Source organism: Amblyomma mixtum, chromosome 10 (assembly GCF_055824585.1).
Source record: "Amblyomma mixtum isolate Tamu chromosome 10, ASM5582458v1, whole genome shotgun sequence".
Classification (NCBI taxonomy): domain Eukaryota; kingdom Metazoa; phylum Arthropoda; class Arachnida; order Ixodida; family Ixodidae; genus Amblyomma; species Amblyomma mixtum.
Window position 1 is genome coordinate 66,039,191 of NC_143021.1, and position 16,595 is coordinate 66,055,785.

A 16,595-nucleotide genomic window follows, 5' to 3' on the forward strand; every position below is an offset into this window, starting at 1 on the left:
GGGATAAAAGAGGCGAAGTGTAAGTTGGGGCGACTGCTGGGTGCGCCAACTTTTAACTGGTGGTCGCTGCGGGATGAAATGTAAGATGGTGGTACAAGCAACGTATCTCTGAGATGATGGTTTGAATGGTAGATTTTGTGGAATAGGCATAGACGGGAAATTCTTCGGCGAATTGAAGGATCCGGTAAGTTTCGATTTGCTTTCATTTAGGGTGGTTAGACCGAATGCGAAATTAGGTGCGCTAGCTCTTCGGTTTTCGCTTCCGTTTCTGTATTTTGGTTTCATGGAGGGCACACCTTAACGACAGCAGTAATAGATTAATACTCGTATATGCGGAATCGATCGTTCGCTACTCCACATTAACAGTTCCCTGGGAGTCCCCATCCTTCTACTGGCACAGAGGTGCAGCAGTTAAGCGACACGCCCTGCGATGGCAGGTGCTACCGCCGATGGGGCTTGTCATCATCATCATCATCAGCCTGACTACGCCCCCTGCAGGGCAAAGGCCTCTCCCATGTCTCTCCAATTAACCCTGGACGCCATTGAACTGCTGGGCAACTTGCTCAGGATCCAGTGGGCAGCTTGTGATTACGTCACAGCGTGAGGTGACCTAGGTGAGGCCACTTAGGACAGGTTGCCACAACCCGGTATGCACAGGGACCTCACAAACAACGGCTAGGCGACTGAGCCAAAGCTCTGCTGCTGACGCACTAAAAAATCACCCCATATGTACAGTGTCCAACGTAAGGCTTTCGCGACATAGAAGGTGGAAGCAAGGCAGCAATGAGGGCTACTTTGTAGTACATGTTGATGGAATAAGCGCGCTGCGCTAGGAAAGAGACGATGAAACACTACGAGGTACACAGGACAAGCGCGCTAGTCTTGTGTACCGGGCCCGTTGTGTTTTGTCGTCTCCTTCCAGGGCGTTCACAATGGAAGGTGGGGGCGTTGCAGCCGTACCTTGCGGGTGTGCCCGAGAGAGGGAGTGGTTCATCATCATCATCATCATCGTCATCAGCCTGACAACTGTGGGGTTAAAAATAGGGGAGATAAACACGTTCTCCCCACTTAAGCGCGGCTGACACAATTCAAAACCGTGCGGACCCCACCCCGTAGTCGCGAGCGCTACCGAGCGCACGCCGACCACGGCGGGCCTTGCTCTACGGGAACAAAGGAACGACACACTGGCTGACACAAACTAGGCATTTATTGCTATAACAACAATAACGCCAGCTAGCAACAAAATACACTGAGGAATCGAGGATGTCCGACTCACCAGCACGGTTACGAGCGAACGTTCGCTCACGCTAGGGCAAAGGGAAGCTCCGAGACCGGACGGGACGAGCTGAGGGGAACATGTTTCCACACGAGGTCGCCCGCCGACGAAGATCGAAGCCGCGAGCGAAACGTCCACTCGCTATCCCGGTGCCGAGCAGAAGAGACCCAGGCTCCAGCTATCCCCCGCGCGCGCGCAGCAAAACGCCATCCGTGGCGCTGGTGTCGCTGCGACGCGAGCGCCCTCCCCTGTTAGTCAAAAGTAACCGAACCGAGAGGAGTGCTTTGCGGGGGAGCTAACCACAGGGAACTAGTGCGTTGCGGGAAAGCGAACGCAGGGGACGAAGGCGTTCCCACACAACACCCACTGCAGGGCAAAGGCCTCTCCCATGTCTCCCTCCAATTAACCCTGACCTTCGCCAACTGCAGTTACCGTATCCCCGCAAATTTCTTAACCTCATCCGCCCACCTAACTTTCTGCCGCCCACTGCTAAATTTTGCTTTCTCTTGGAATCCACTCCGTTACCCTTAAGGACCAGCGGTTATCTTGCCTTCGCATTACATGCCCTGCCCAAGCCCATTTCTTCCTCTTGACTTCAACTGGGATGTCATTAACCCGCGTTTGTTGGTAAACTGTGATTCATGGCCTGAAAGAACCTGCCATATGCGCTCCACCCCATTCTTATTCATCTAGTTATTCTTCGAGTTAACCTCAAAGAATGCATGCAAGCGGTGAGCGACGGACGGTAATGCTGTACCACGAGCCATGTTGCAATTGCTCAATTTCGCGATTCAGGCAACAAGCGTTGTCATTTTTGGTGCGACACAGTGTGGATTCCGCGGAGCTGTGTGTTTGTCTGAAGCCTGCTTTGTGGCAAGCCGCCCACCGAGCTGTGGGCAGATGTTTCAAGAAAGCCGATCATTAATTTTTAAAAGTAGGGTTTCTGAGGCGACGACAACCTCTTTACAACCTCTTTACTGTGCGCGGGCATAAAAAAACAGGCGAATCAAGCTTACTAGTACAGAGGTTAAATTCTAATAGTTAACTGTTAAATTGTTACTGATAGGCAGCTGGTGGAAATTAGAGGTTGTAGCCGGCCGTTAGTAATAGCCATATGAGTTTTTAACATTTCGAAAACGCGATTACCCTCGCCGCTGTGGCTCCGCCAATATTGGCTACATCGTGCAGAAATTCACGCAGTTTCGAAACGCATGCAGGCAAAGCAACCACTCCACTGTACGTTACTAGTCGAACACCTGCTATATACGGGTGTTCAGGGAAGAACGGTAATGGAGGTCCCATCACCTTTTTTTGTTTCGAATGAACTTTTGTAAGTAGTGGGCAAATGTGTCAACACAAGGGAACGCCACTCAGTTTTGCAAGAAATGCTTTAGCTTTTCTTGGCAAAAAATCGCGTATCACACGTGTGGAACACGTCGCTTTTGCGATTTCACAAAATGGCTAGTTTGGATCTCCACAGACAGTTAAATAAAAATTTTGGAACATGCTTATTTTTTCAGTAATTGTATGCAGACTTTTCTGTTGGAAGCGTTGAAAAATATTTTTTGACTCCTATAATTTCGCAGTAAAACAAAATAGTAAACGTTGTTCAAAAAGTAAGGCATTCCAATCAGGACAGTTTTCAGGACTATAGCGCGACATGAAGAAATAAGAACATGAGTATGAAACATTTTCTCAGGATTCCCCGTTCTTTTTACTATAAAAGGATAAAATTTGTACTTCTAGAAGAGGCAGATTATTTTTGATTATGCGTTGAAATTATCTAAAATTCGAACAATTCGAAAAAAGGCAAACGTTGACTACGTCTAAAAAAGAAACTCTCCGATTTTTTTTAATTTCTCTGGAAGACCTTAACAGTTGTTAATTCTAGATGAAGAAAAAGGTATTGTATTGTATTTTTTTTAACCATGAAATTAAAGGCACAGATTACATTTCGCTCAGTTACCATTAATGTATACTGTTTGTTGAAAATCGCAACGGTCACGAATGCTATTTCGAAGTAAGCGCAGGTGATGGCGTTTTAGTTAGCACAATGGCAAAATCTTAGAAAATACCTTGGAAGCATGTTTTTGCCTTTAAGCGTTTTTCAATAAGTCAAAGCTAGAATACGTTTGCTTCTTTATGTGGCTTCTAATTTTGCGAATTACTCCGCATAAGTACATCAGATCTATTCCAGCAGGATTTACGCATGAGGGAAGGCAGAGCTGAAATGAGAAATATAGTTTTGCATTTCCGATTTTTCTATAGTACTAAACAGTTGGGTTTCCAAATGCAGTCAGAGCGCACCACTTGCGAAAAAAAAATTAGGTGCCGTATTTCACATGCGTTTTCACTTAACAAAACTCGACGCGAAGATTCGGCATTATTTCCGACTAAATGTCTGACGAGCCGGCACATGGGTAGCTGGCTCCGTCGAAAGCAAGGAGCTCATGCATAAACACAACGTGTCCATCTATATGCCATGGCGACTTTTGCAAATCAGAGGACTCCCAGTTACTCTAAGAGCGAATATTAGTTTCACCACCATGCACGCGAGGAAGGTCACATAACAAAGCTCATGCTTCCGGGCCGCAAGGCACGGCAAAAGTGCATGCAACGGGGGTGGTGGGCCGGATAACAAGCGCTACACACCTTGATCTCGATCAGAAATGAGGGCATAGAAAGGGCCACCAGCTTCGTAGGCGTACTCAAAGGCAAGCTAAATGATATTAACATTCAGCACCTTTGGCAAGTCAGCTTAACGACATTTGGGACGGGTTGAAAAAGTTGAGAAAGTACACGATAACCACACACAGGTCGCTGCACCCCCTCCTGAGTGCACTCGTATATAGCCTCGCTCCCATCCCACTCACACTCACGCATGAGTGCGAGTGAGTGGATGTGAGTGTGGGCGGTCATGAGTTTTAGTGTGAGTGGACCTGAGAGAGAGTGGAGACGAGTGTGAATGCGAGCGAGTCGATGTGAGTTTTAGTGGTCATGAGTGTGAGTGGATGTGAGTGTGAGTACATATGAGTGGGGAGTTAACATGAATAATGAGTGGATGTGAGTCGACGTGAATGGCTGCGATGGGGTGTGAGTGGTTGTGATGGATGTGAGTGGTTGTGAGTGGATGTCAGTGGGCATGAGTGGCGAATAAATGTGAGTGGCAGGTGGACACGACAGCGCAGTTTGTAGTGCATGTTTCGCGACGAAAGCATCCGCTTAGCAATTTTCATGTTGTTGACAGCCAAAGAAGCAAATATTCACTGCAGCGGGCGCTCGAGGCAGCATAACACATCGTGGACGCCCAAAGCAGTGGATTCCACTGGCGCGGGAACAACAATCCTTCGTTGCTGTTCGCCTTACTAGTTCACCCTCGACATGGGCGCAGGCCCTTCGTGGGTGCAATTACGAGATGTGTCAGAGCCTTTGACCGAATTTCGCATTGCCACTGCTAAAAATGTAGATGACTCTTCCTACACCTCTTCCACGGCTCATACACGCAGAGTTCCAATGCTTGCTGCTCAAAACAAAGACTCTCTGCTTCTTGGCAATCACTAGCGTAAGGTGGGATCTCGAGTACTGCAGTACACGCTTACGATTATTCTCTGCCCGGGTGTGTGCATTGCAGAGCTCTGCTCTGGCCGTAATTTTTTTTTATTGGGCCCGATCCGCCCGAAGAACCTGACTATATACTTGGCCCCGCCCTTGAGCTACAACAGCGCGGCTGAAGCCCGGGAACGACGCGACAACCAAGCGCGCTTTTCGGCAGCGCCAGCGGTTCTTGTTTCTATCATGTGCTTGAAGGAACCCTGCTTCGCAAATGAAGCATGCGGTTCAGGTTTATTTCCGTATGCATAGCATCAGACATAGTTATGTCTTCATCCCAAGGTGATAACATAAGTGGTAGTATTGAATGTTTTAACCTGCTCCAGAAATTATTGTTTCGTGCCGATAGGGGTGAAACGTTGCGGCGATTTTCGACAGGGGGTGGGAGGGGGCAGCCAAATTCGCCGCACCCTTTTGATTGGTTGAATGTACAGTTCAACTTAATTCTTATATACTCGGGAAAGGGATCTCAAATGTAAAGTCTCTGATTATTGTGACCTGATAGTTCAAGAAAAAAACGAAAAAGAAAAGCAGTACAAGCGAAAGGAAGTTAGTAAGAACCAAGCTAGGGGCGACCGTTTTCTTTTCGCCTAAAAGTATCGTGCAAGCGAGTGCGGTTGTTCAAACTGCCGATACCGAGAAGACAGGGAAGAAAAAACCATGTGACGGACACCAAATTGTGAGACGAAAAGATAACAGGAGACTGAGGACGGGGGCGGGAGGGGAGCTCCCCTCTAGAACTTTTCATAAACAGCTCGAAGGACACCGGCATGTTCGACACTGGACTGTGCTCGTAGAACAGGAAGGAGTTGAGGATCAATCTCACCGGAGTCCAAAAATCCGGCCTTTTTTTAGGGCCATGAAAAGGCTCCCGTCAGCATCATGTACGCTGAACTACGCAGCCGTCAGCTTGGGCTGCGTCGGGCTGCCTCGGCGAGTCAACAACTGCTTACAGGCTTCCGCTGCATGTGTGCCAGGCGCGGTTCTGATTTGTGGCACCCAGTTTTCGGCACTGGGCGAGTAAAATGGGCTTGCGAACGGCGATTTTGTTTTACATTTGTGTTTTCAATACTGTAAGCTGAATAACTTTTGTGAGCACCCTCCGATTTCAGCAATTCTTTCCGCACTGATATCCGGACAGCATGAGGAATCCTTTTAACCGGATTCTACAATTTCCTCTGAGAACTCCTGGATAAGGTTGTTTTTTTTTTTTTCCAGTAACGTCCTATTGTTTCAGGCAAATGTTCACTATACTCAATTTCATAAGTTCCTTGCATCAGTATGGAAGCCAGAGACGACCTCATGCAATAATGAGAGTGCATTAAATGTGTTCTTCCGCGGCTCGTCGCATGCGTGTCATCTGCTCTCGGCGTACACAGATATAGTTAAAAAAGAGAATAAATCTGGAGAGCATGCTGCCAGGCGAGTTGGTGTTGCATCTTGTGAAAAAGGAAAACGGCTCAAACGACACAAGGGACGGAGGAAGGAAGAAACACGCACGATGACGACGGGGGCTACTACCAACTGTTTATTCATTGTTTACAAATAGTAATATATATGGAAAAGGTGAGCATAAGCAGACAGAAGCGGAACAGTAGGAGGCACATCACGCAGTCGCGATTCTCAGTGAAACGAGTTAAAAAATGCACGCTCACAATCGCATAGGTGGACAGAAGTGTCGCTCACACATCGATCAGATAGCTTTTTGATATGAAACGCTTCTAGCTAAACGCCATCTTTTTCACTGGCGCTCCTGCCCAGCATTCTGGTCTCCTCAAGTTGTGCCTTACACGTGCTGACACAAGAGGATAAATGACGCATAAGATCAGAGCATCGGTCACTACTTTCTATATTTTTGGCATGCTCCCGTAGCCGTTGATTGATGCAACGGCCAGTTCGGCCTACATAGGAAGCCCCGCAAGAAAGGAGGATTCTGTATACTACTCCTTCGGCACAGTTGACGTAGGCAAAACCTCGTTTCTTGTTAGAGACCCCGTGGTTTGCGCCAGAAAAGCGAGAGCAAAGCTTAGAAAGCTTATTGTGGGCTGAAAAAACCAAAGGTGCATGGTGCCCCCTGGCCACCTTCGTAAGGTTGTGTGAAAGCTGCTGCGCATAAGGAAGCACCACCGGCTTATGGAGGGGAGATCACGTCTCCTTTTCTGGCCGCCATTTTGTTTCTGCAGCAGGGTTTCAGCAACGGCTGAAATGACCGGTCTAGGGAAGACTGCTGTCAAAAGACGTGAGACCAGATCATTGACACTATCATGCACTTTGTCGGGGCGCGACTTGCGAAGCGCAGAACCCAGGCAAATGGACGCAATCGGTCTTTTGACAACCTTGGAGTGAGCCGAGTCATAAATTAGTAACTCTTTGTTGGCTCGGGGGGAGTACATATAACATGCATGGCCCCTGTAGAACAACAATTTCAAGCCCAAAAAAGTTGTTAGGAAGTTCATGGGTAAAAACCAACCTTCAACATTATGTACAGCGCGAAAAACGAAGACAGGGGAAAAAGCAACCCTCTCCTGAATCGATTAAAAGCAGTTAAGACCTGTGAAACAACCTGGTCAACGGATGTAAAGGTTCCCGACCTTAAAAGAATTAAAAAGTCATCGACATGTCTAAAAACTATAAAAACCGGACCCCCCTGAAAAGTCTGAGCCAAAGAGAGGTCAATAGAGGCTAAAAAAATGTCACATAAAATGGATGCAAGACAGGAACCGATGCAAATACCTTTACGCTGCAGATAATACTGGTTGTTATAAAAATATAAAAGTGACGAACAGGTAAAATTCTAGTAACTTTAAAAAGTTATCAACAGAAATGCCAGCGTTGTTCAAGATGACAACAACAAGAAAAGCATAGTAGAATAAAGAGAGCAGACTGCATTTCGTCCTCTATTTTCAAGCAATGTGAATTCGCTGGCATGCAGGGAGACAGAGGCGGTGCTGACACACACGTCGCCTCTCGCGCTGCTAAAAAAGGCTTCGGATATTTCCCGAGCTAATCTATTTTTGCTCCTGGTCAGAATTTTGATCTTCTCAAGCCGTGGCTCACAGATGTGAACGTTTAGATCCTTGCAAGAACGGCAATGGGCGGGTAGATTCATGCATGAGTCTGATATGCGTTCCCAAAGGTTAGTTCATGTCCCCTGGCATGTTCGTTAACACAACGCCCAGTCTGGCCAACGTACACTTTGCCACAAGAAAGGGGATCTCATAGACTACACACATGGCACACCGAACGAAGGACTTAGCGTGTTTTTTCTCACAGCCGGATGTTGCAGGGCCACTACTCCGACCTTAGGGAACATCTTGGCCAATTTCTGCCATTTTTTTTTCATCTCTCTCCTTCACCGAAGACGACAGTGCCGTGTCTTTTCTAGCGCGGGACGAGCTCATAGTGCGATTTTTCATCCAGAGCTACGCTCACAGCTTCATCACGAACGACTGAACAGCAGTTTCCCGGTATGAATGAGCAGCAGCTATAGGTGAAGGCAGAAATGCATGAACTAGTGTCACCTTCACATAACGCATGCAAGTGCTGCAAAACGTTACACGAAACGCATTTAAACTAGAACACCTCCACCCTTTTTAAGTAGCACCCATGTGTTCTTCAAGCAGATTGAGGCAATAGCCTTAAGAAAGCCCAATGCCAGCAGCAGAGTTGATTCGCTTGGTGTCATCCGCCTTTGAAAAGAGCTCCGAGTGCGGGAGATTTTCGTTCATGCGCTTTGCGTTACATAGTTGTCTATTATTTGGCAAGTCTACTCATAGATGCTGCGACATGCCCGATCCTTTTCCAGCTTTTGCCTTGTATGCAACGCCAGAAGGTGGCATCCGGGTGCATGATAGCGCAAGTGACTCTTTGTCGTATGCGGCTCCTTGCTTTAAATTCCTTTATCCCGTAGTTTAAGCCTCTTAAGCAACCCGAAAGAGCGCTCGCAAGCATAAGTTTCAAACCGAAACTCCAAGAGAGTTTAGTCGTGAACATTGTTCACAGTCGTCCGCTATTGAAACGAAGGACTATAATCAGTGTGCGAAACATTACAAAATACCGCCGAGAATCTTTGTAGTCTTTGTTTGTTCATTTTTCAAACCTGCCGGTACGCCGCTTTACCGTTTTGTTTGGGACAAGACGCGACCAGGGGCCCGATTCTCGATATTCACATTCGCCTGTCGGCGCCATATTGCCTCTCTGATTGGCTGTCAGAAGTGTCAATCGCCGTCAATGGGCGTGCCAATCAGGGTCGGTTACACGAGCACTTTTCGCGGTGACGTCGATTTGACGTGGCATTGAAAATGCATTTTCGTAGCGCTATTCTTGGGGCCCGGCTGGTACATATAAGTGATTGTGAAGGGAAAAGAAGCTACAAGTGGTCCGCGCGAGAGCGCTTGCGCTCGACTTGCCGATTTGGAGAAAATAGCTGCACACCGGAAATGGCAACTTCCTAAAATCTGATTGGTTGGAACAATATCGCATAAATCACGTGATAGGCACACATGTTGGAGTGATGTCAGAATGACGTTTCATCACGTTTACGTTGTGCCGCCATTGCAAAAAATGGCTGAAATTCGCCGCCATCATTTCGCCCGGCGAAAGGTACCCGAATCATGCAAATGAGTTAGTGAAATGTTGATTTATACGGCGTTAGGTAGCCGCACTTTAACGGGTATTTATTTCAAGACAAAATTAAGCTTACAAAAGTCTTGTTTTGATTGCACAATGTAATGGTATGGCGTTATAAGAGCACATCTGAAATAAGCAACCCTTGAGAGCGTTAATAGTGAAGGCTTAAGCGTACAGCCGCATAGGGGCGCTAACTGCTCTCCCGTTGCAAACCCTTCGCTCGCAGTGAGGAATCATCCCTCCGTGCAGTTAGTGGAGCGCGAAAATTGCTCGAATGGCGGTGCCGGCGCTTCGATTTGCTGCTCCTTGCATTCATTCGTCGTTTGTTAAACCCTAGAAGTGGGAAAGGTGAGCGACTTGCGAGGTCACCGCGATGCTTTCGAGTTGTCTCGGACTAGACAGCTCGTCTGTGCAATCACCTGACGAGGCATATAGTGTGGTGGCTATGCAAGGATGCATTGCGGCGAGAAGCAGTGCCGAACTGTCGAGCTCTGAGGGGCGATCGCCAGCTGTGAAACGTCGCAGAACGGATGGGCTTTGCGCGCGTGATGAGCGGATGACACGACAGGTGTTCGCGCGGCCGAGCAACAAACTCCAGGATTGTGTCGGGCTTTTCGACGAGACATCCGTGTGTGTGTAGCGTCATTCTCATTCCTTTTGCATGCATGCTGCGAATCCGAAATTTTTATTCGGCATGTCGCGTTGCTTTTTTCATCATACTGTTTTCAGTTTTTGCACACGGCTCAAGTTGAGAAAACAAATTCTAGCATGCTAGTACGTTGGTCGATTTCTTTGTTTTTGGTGTTGATGAATGTGAAAGGCAGCATAGGTGAAATCAGCTGGAAGGCGTCGTTTCCTTAAGTGTGGAAAAAAAATGCGTGAAACTCTAAAAGAATACTATACCCTGGCTTAAGCATTATTAGTGAAGCACACAAAAGTGATTTTGCTATTCAAGGTAAAATTTTCATAACAGTGTTACATCATCAGTTACACAGCAGTCCGTGGAAATGACCGTAGGAGGGTGAAAAAAAATCATCTCTCTTAGGGCGCGCGAAAAACAAACATGTATGACTCTTGTACATTTTATTTACAGGTGTGTTGTTCCTGCCGGTGAAGGTTCCAGCTCACACGAAGTCTGTGCGGGATCCATCCATGACCCGTTTGTGTGCAATCTCTCTTGATGTGCTGCCCGCATGGAAATCGTCAAACTGGTGAGCACGCGCTTAGTGTGCGTGTAGTGGCAAGCATTAAGGAATAACATGTTTGCCTTTAGTAAGATTGCGTACGGCTAATGATATCTGATTGCATTCATATATAGTTTATTCAGCAAGCAAGAACAGTGTAAATAGAACCACGTATGAAAATAATGTAAATTAATCATGTCTGTACTTTTCAGGTGACAGCGGAGATAGGTGTGCGTGACACGCAGTGTTGTTCTGTGGTTTTGAATTTCTCTCAGTGACCACAATGTCAAGGTAGCCCCATTTCGATTGGTGCAAAATGCGAAAGCATGCATATACTTAAAAACTCAAGGTAGTCATAAACAGTTAAACTTGTGCCCTTCCTTGCAGTGCATTCTGTAGCGGTTTTCTTGAGTATAAAAAGACTGTAGTAATTATTTCTGTGCATCAGTTTGGGAAATCTGCCATCAAGTACCTTTAGCTATATAGAAACAGTTTGTTTTGATACTAATGATTGGTTTTACAGTGAGCGTATTTTACATTTGTACGTAAAACTAGACTATTTTTTTAACACAATGTCTAGCTCGTTGGCAGATTTCAGTGCACAGCATTGATTAGTGTGCAGGTGATGGTGTGCATCTTATGCAGATGTGGCAGACCACCCTCACCATGGGGTCTCATGTGCTCTGGAGCCAGGATACCAGATTCATGTTTGGTCACCTCCCAGCTGGTCTGGTTACCCAGCTGGGTGGCCATACCGGGCTCCTGAGGTGTCTGCAAAGACCATGGTACAGCATGATCAAGAGTCCTCTGCGAAGGTCATCACAGCTTGCATTGTGCAACCCAACATATTCTTCCACACTCAGCTGCACGACCATGACACCACTGGCAAGTGGTGGTAATAGCAGGAGCACCAACATCTACAACAAGGAGGAGGACACAGCACCATTTGGATTCTGCCTGACAGACCGGAAGTGCATGATCAGCAGCTGCGTGCAGGAATTGCACTCACTGCCACGGTTTTCATGTGTAGCTATGCCACAAGTAATCAGTGTACATTTGCTCTGCTTCAAGTTTGATGGCATCCTGCTAGGAAGCCGGTGAAGTCTTCATCATTTTGGTGTTCTTCATTAAACTGGACCATATTGGTGGTATGCATGACAGTAGAAATCAGTTTTGTCTGGTGCTGCAGTTTTTTGTGAGTCAGGAAGTGTCCCAAGTGTTTTCAACCTACCGTCTGCCAACTTGCTGAGTGCGTGCTTCAACACATGCTTTTGTGATTGTGAAGAAGTGCCGTTCCTTCGTGTGGTGCCTCCCTATGTGTTCTGCTTGTACACAACGCACATTTTATTTGGTGCTTAAGTTCAGAGAAAGACAGGAAGCCACCAAAATGTTTTCCTTCTAGCACCAGGGTGTTCACTGCACATGCGTTCACCAGTGCTTTTCTGTTTGCTGTGGTGTTTGTTGAGAGCTAGCAGTCCACAACATCCTCAACATACAGCATGGTCGCTGTGTCTCTAGTCATTTACATCTGTTCTTCAGGGTGCAACATGCCTTGTGTGGTACTGTTTGTGTGCTAAGATCGCAACATGCTTTGTCTCATGGCATCTGGTTGCCTCTGTGTGCTTGCTTTCGACTGCCTCTTTCACATGCTGCTTGTAGTTATACAGCAGTGAACTATTTTTCCTGAAGGAAAAGTCACGTAATTGTTTCATGGTCATTTTCCCAGATGAAAATGCAAGGCCTGGCCAGCGTCTTCACACGTCTACCCATTCCCATCTTCTAGCTGAAATTTGTACCTGTGACGAAAACCTAGAAATTGTACATTAATTCAGTTGAAGGTAAATGGAGGCATAAATTATGCAGCTGGACGTAATTTGTGTTTCAATAATAAAGCTCCAAATGGCATTTTGTAGCTGGAAGGGCATGATCCGGTTCAATAATTCAACTGGAAATGGATCATAATAGTCGTAGTAGTAGTAGTAAACTTTGTTGATCTTTCTGGGTTACTCAGGCGGTCTTCCCAGGTTTGGGATCTTTTTATCTTTCCAGGATTTGCGGTCTGTGTTCTTTTTCTGTGCTGGGCCATCAACCTTGAATGCATGCATTGGAAGATCACTGCCCACCTGTCCTCCCAGTGAAACTCTGTTAGATCCCATTTTCATTGACATGTTCTCTTGCGTTTTGCTTCATGCAAATTGGGGTTGCTGTTTGGTCATTTATGAAAAATCCTAGACAACCTGCTCACTCCCTGAACCCTTAGTGTGACTGGACCATATCAGTGTACGTGCTGCCATTTTTCTGTTTAGCAAAGACGACTGCCGGCTACTTAAGTTTGCAAACTAGGCAACACTAATGTGCATGTACACCACTGTCAAACGGTTATGAAAGACGAGTCTGTCCCAAAAAAATTCTTATCTTTGTAGACGAGACATATTCGTCAATGTGTATTGTTGCACTAGGTAATGATTCGCAGTTAGGCTGCATAATGAATTCTAGGATGTATGAAGTTCAGTGATGGAAATAAATTAATTTGCCAATAATGGCTTCCACAAACTTTTCACTCTGCATGTAAAAGACACCTCAATTTTTATAAGCAAATTGCAACACCTAAGAGGCAATGCAACTTGTCTCGCTCCCCAAATATGTAGGGGCACAATTAAGCACAGCATTCATGGGTATCACACAACAGTCTTTATCGCTCCCTGCAGCGGTTTCTCTTCACACACACAGTCACTGTTCTTCATTCGTGTTCACACATTTATCAGAGTTGCCTCAACACAGGTTCCCAATTCTTGTCTTTGAACTCTTCCACACTGCAGTTCACCTACGTAATGTTATTGTAATTAGTTTCTCACTAATTGGCACATCTCTAGTTCACTGCAGTAATTACAATGCCAGGCTTCAAATTAAGCCAACAGCACCCACACATCACTACTCCCCCCCCCCCCCCTTTGTACCTCAGCAAAGTCAATGTGCCTACACGGTCTAGTTGGTAGCGTGCCTGGCTGGCGATCCAGGGGTCATGGGTTTCAAGGCAGACAGAAATTTATTAATTTTCTGTACGTAAAATCTATTATTTTATAATATGAAGTAGTTTCAGACGTGTGCTGACGTTTGATTCAGATTACAAATCCTCTTTTCAGTGACTCACTGCGGACATCCACGCGTGAAGCTTGTTTTTTGACACAATGCCGGCTGTATAACACGGGGTTTTCTGCTGAATGGCAGCCTCTATCCTTGACAGTGGTGTGTGCAGGCTTTCTGTACCTTTCTTTTCTGGTTGCACATGGCACCCAATAACTTCTTAGCACTAATTGCGATGCCATGATGTACAATACAGCACTAATGATATTACTTGGTGGTAGTGAGAAAAAAAATTATTCTTATAGTGTGAAAAAAGAATAGCAGCCTGTTTCCACCTGACTTGGTTTGGTTTCATACTTCTGCTAGAACTTTAAGAGAAATTAGCCAGCAAAGCTGTACAAGACGGTAATTTTTCAGAGAGCTTAAATTTTATGCACAGGCACTTGCAATGACTACAATTTCATGAACATTTTGCAACCTGTTCTATCATTATATTGGTGGTGAATAGCTTCTGTTCATTAATTTAACACTCTCCTCGTGGAAACTTTTAGTCAGACTTGCTTACCATTTTTCAAGCTGCCTTAATCATGCTGAAAAAGACAATTTACCCTCCATGTGCACACACCACTAGGCATTTTAAGTGTTCTGTTTTTTTTCATGCAGTGGAGTGTAATACATACATAGAGGGGAGAAATCTCCAACCTGTCACTTATGCTCGAGCACCAGAGCGGATTTTAAACGCACATATCAGGCTTGCCCAAACAAACCGAAACCTCCTTTCCAAGGGGTGGAATCACAGGAGCGATGGGAGGCTTCTCTGCGCAGCTCACAGGCAGAGCTTCAGCTTTGCATCATGGCCTGGGTCTTGAAGGTCGCCGCAGTCAAACAGTGCCTGGTCACCTAAAGTGGCCTGAGGGCCGTCGCCGACCTCTTCAACACCCCTTCACTAACCCTCACCTGATCCACTGAAGTGGGACTAATAAAGTTATTACCAATCAAGGGCTGTAATAGCCTTCCTGCCAACGCACTTCACCATGGTAATTTTGAACTGCTTCTTTGAACAAATAATCTCTGAGCTGTACACAAGCTTTGTTCTCAGTACAGGTAGGCCCTTTGTTATCGGAATGTGGTAATCTACTGTTGCAGAGCAACTTCGATTAGTCCTCAGTGTCCTTTCAGACATTTGCCGACATTTCAGCACCTACACCTGGTATGGTGCCCTTCACTGAACTGTAGATGTCATATTTTGAGTGTACATAGAGGGTTGTCTATTTTAGTTCACAGTAAAGGAAGGTACTTTGAGAGTGAACGCATTTCATTGAGCATTACTCTCCTGCAGTGCGCAATAGTGGCATCACAGGGTCTTTATAGCATTAGTGTATGGTGTAAATGTTGCCTCACGGCATTGTGATCCACCCCTCAAGGAAAACCAACAATGGCCCTGATATGTATGTGGTCAGGAGTGTGCACAGAGGGAAAGTCATGCACTTGCACACCAGGCTAGAAACATGACTGAGGCCTCTTGTAGATTGCTCGTGGAGTGCACAGGGCTTGCCAAAACCAATCCACATCATCCAGTGTTATCATGCTGCATTAATAGACATTTTGCTAGAATACCACTGCTTGTCTGTGATGCTGCCTCCCTCAAATACTGTGGGCCATGTTAGCCTTCCATTTCTTGTCCCATTAGTGTGTTATCTTGCTGCTGTGCATGCTTGTGCTTTTCTTGTTGTGTTGCTGTTCTTCCTTCTTAACTCACCGTTGTTTTTATTATCCTTCAGCTCCTTGACCTGACCCCAAGCCATGTTCAGGGTTAATATGTCATGTGCACTAGATAATACGCGTGTATGTGCATGATATGATAATAACTTGCATGCACGTTAAAGAACCCCAGGTGGTCGAAATTTCCGGAGCCCTTCACAACGGCGTCTCTCATAGCCTGAGTCGCTTTGGGACGTTAAACCCCAATAAACCAAACCGATAACTTGCATGAAGCAAATAAAGCAAGTGTCTTGCACACTGAATTAGCTGTTTGTGATGTGGCATCACCCTCCACCTTAATTATTCCCCTCTATATTCGTCCCGTTCCCCAATGTTGAGTAGCATATGTGAAGATATCTTTTTCCAGCCGACTTCACCTCTCTTGACATCACACATTGCCCTCTTACAAGGAATCTTGCTGCATTGAAAGGAGCTGCCTGGTGCTGCTGTGGATGCATTACTGTTGTCCTACAGCAAAGGAATTGTAGGGATGGGCATGACAAATTTTGTTTCACCTCTCACATTTTGGTGCGTACTTGCATCACACGAGTGGTGTACCTGCCTATATGCCCTTGGTAAGTGCTGTGTGCTCATTGTTAGACAGAATTAACGAGATTGAGGGCCTTTTCAAACATTGAAATTAAATAGCATTATTGGGAGCCTTTTTTTATTTGAATAAAATAATGTACCTGCAACTCTACGCCATGCATTCGTGAGGTGCTTTTACATAAAGTCCGTGAAGTCTGCTTGCAGGCAGGCTTAGTTAATTTCACAAAGCAAAAGATGAGTGCCATGTCCTATTGAGATTAAGTGAAACGCCAACACTGTGAAATACATGCTTCTGTTGACAGTGGACTTTTAGCTGTGTCTGTTTTTCTTTAAGTACTGGCGGGAAACAATATCTCCCTATTTTGCTTTCGCATTTGACGCTTTTGATAATAAGACGTACGCGCTCATAGCGTTGCACTTGACGCGATTCGCAGTCGCGTTTCGTGCGCGGCCGCTTGCAAACGTAACCAAGGGTAGTGTTAAGTTCTATGCACCTGAAGAAG

The 16,595-nt window shown here is 46.0% G+C and overlaps 1 protein-coding gene across 1 annotated transcript; it reads left to right on the forward strand.

Moving 5' to 3' along the window:
- The first annotated feature begins 1,563 nt into the window (after window positions 1-1,563).
- LOC149325998 (uncharacterized) lies at window positions 1,564-16,243 on the forward strand. Its single transcript, XM_089564085.1, has 2 exons — window positions 1,564-10,725; window positions 11,344-16,243. Exons 1-2 carry the CDS (start codon window positions 10,708-10,710, stop codon window positions 11,797-11,799), a joined length of 474 nt encoding a protein of 157 aa, XP_089420211.1. The 5' UTR covers window positions 1,564-10,707; the 3' UTR covers window positions 11,800-16,243.
- Window positions 16,244-16,595: the final 352 nt, after the last annotated feature.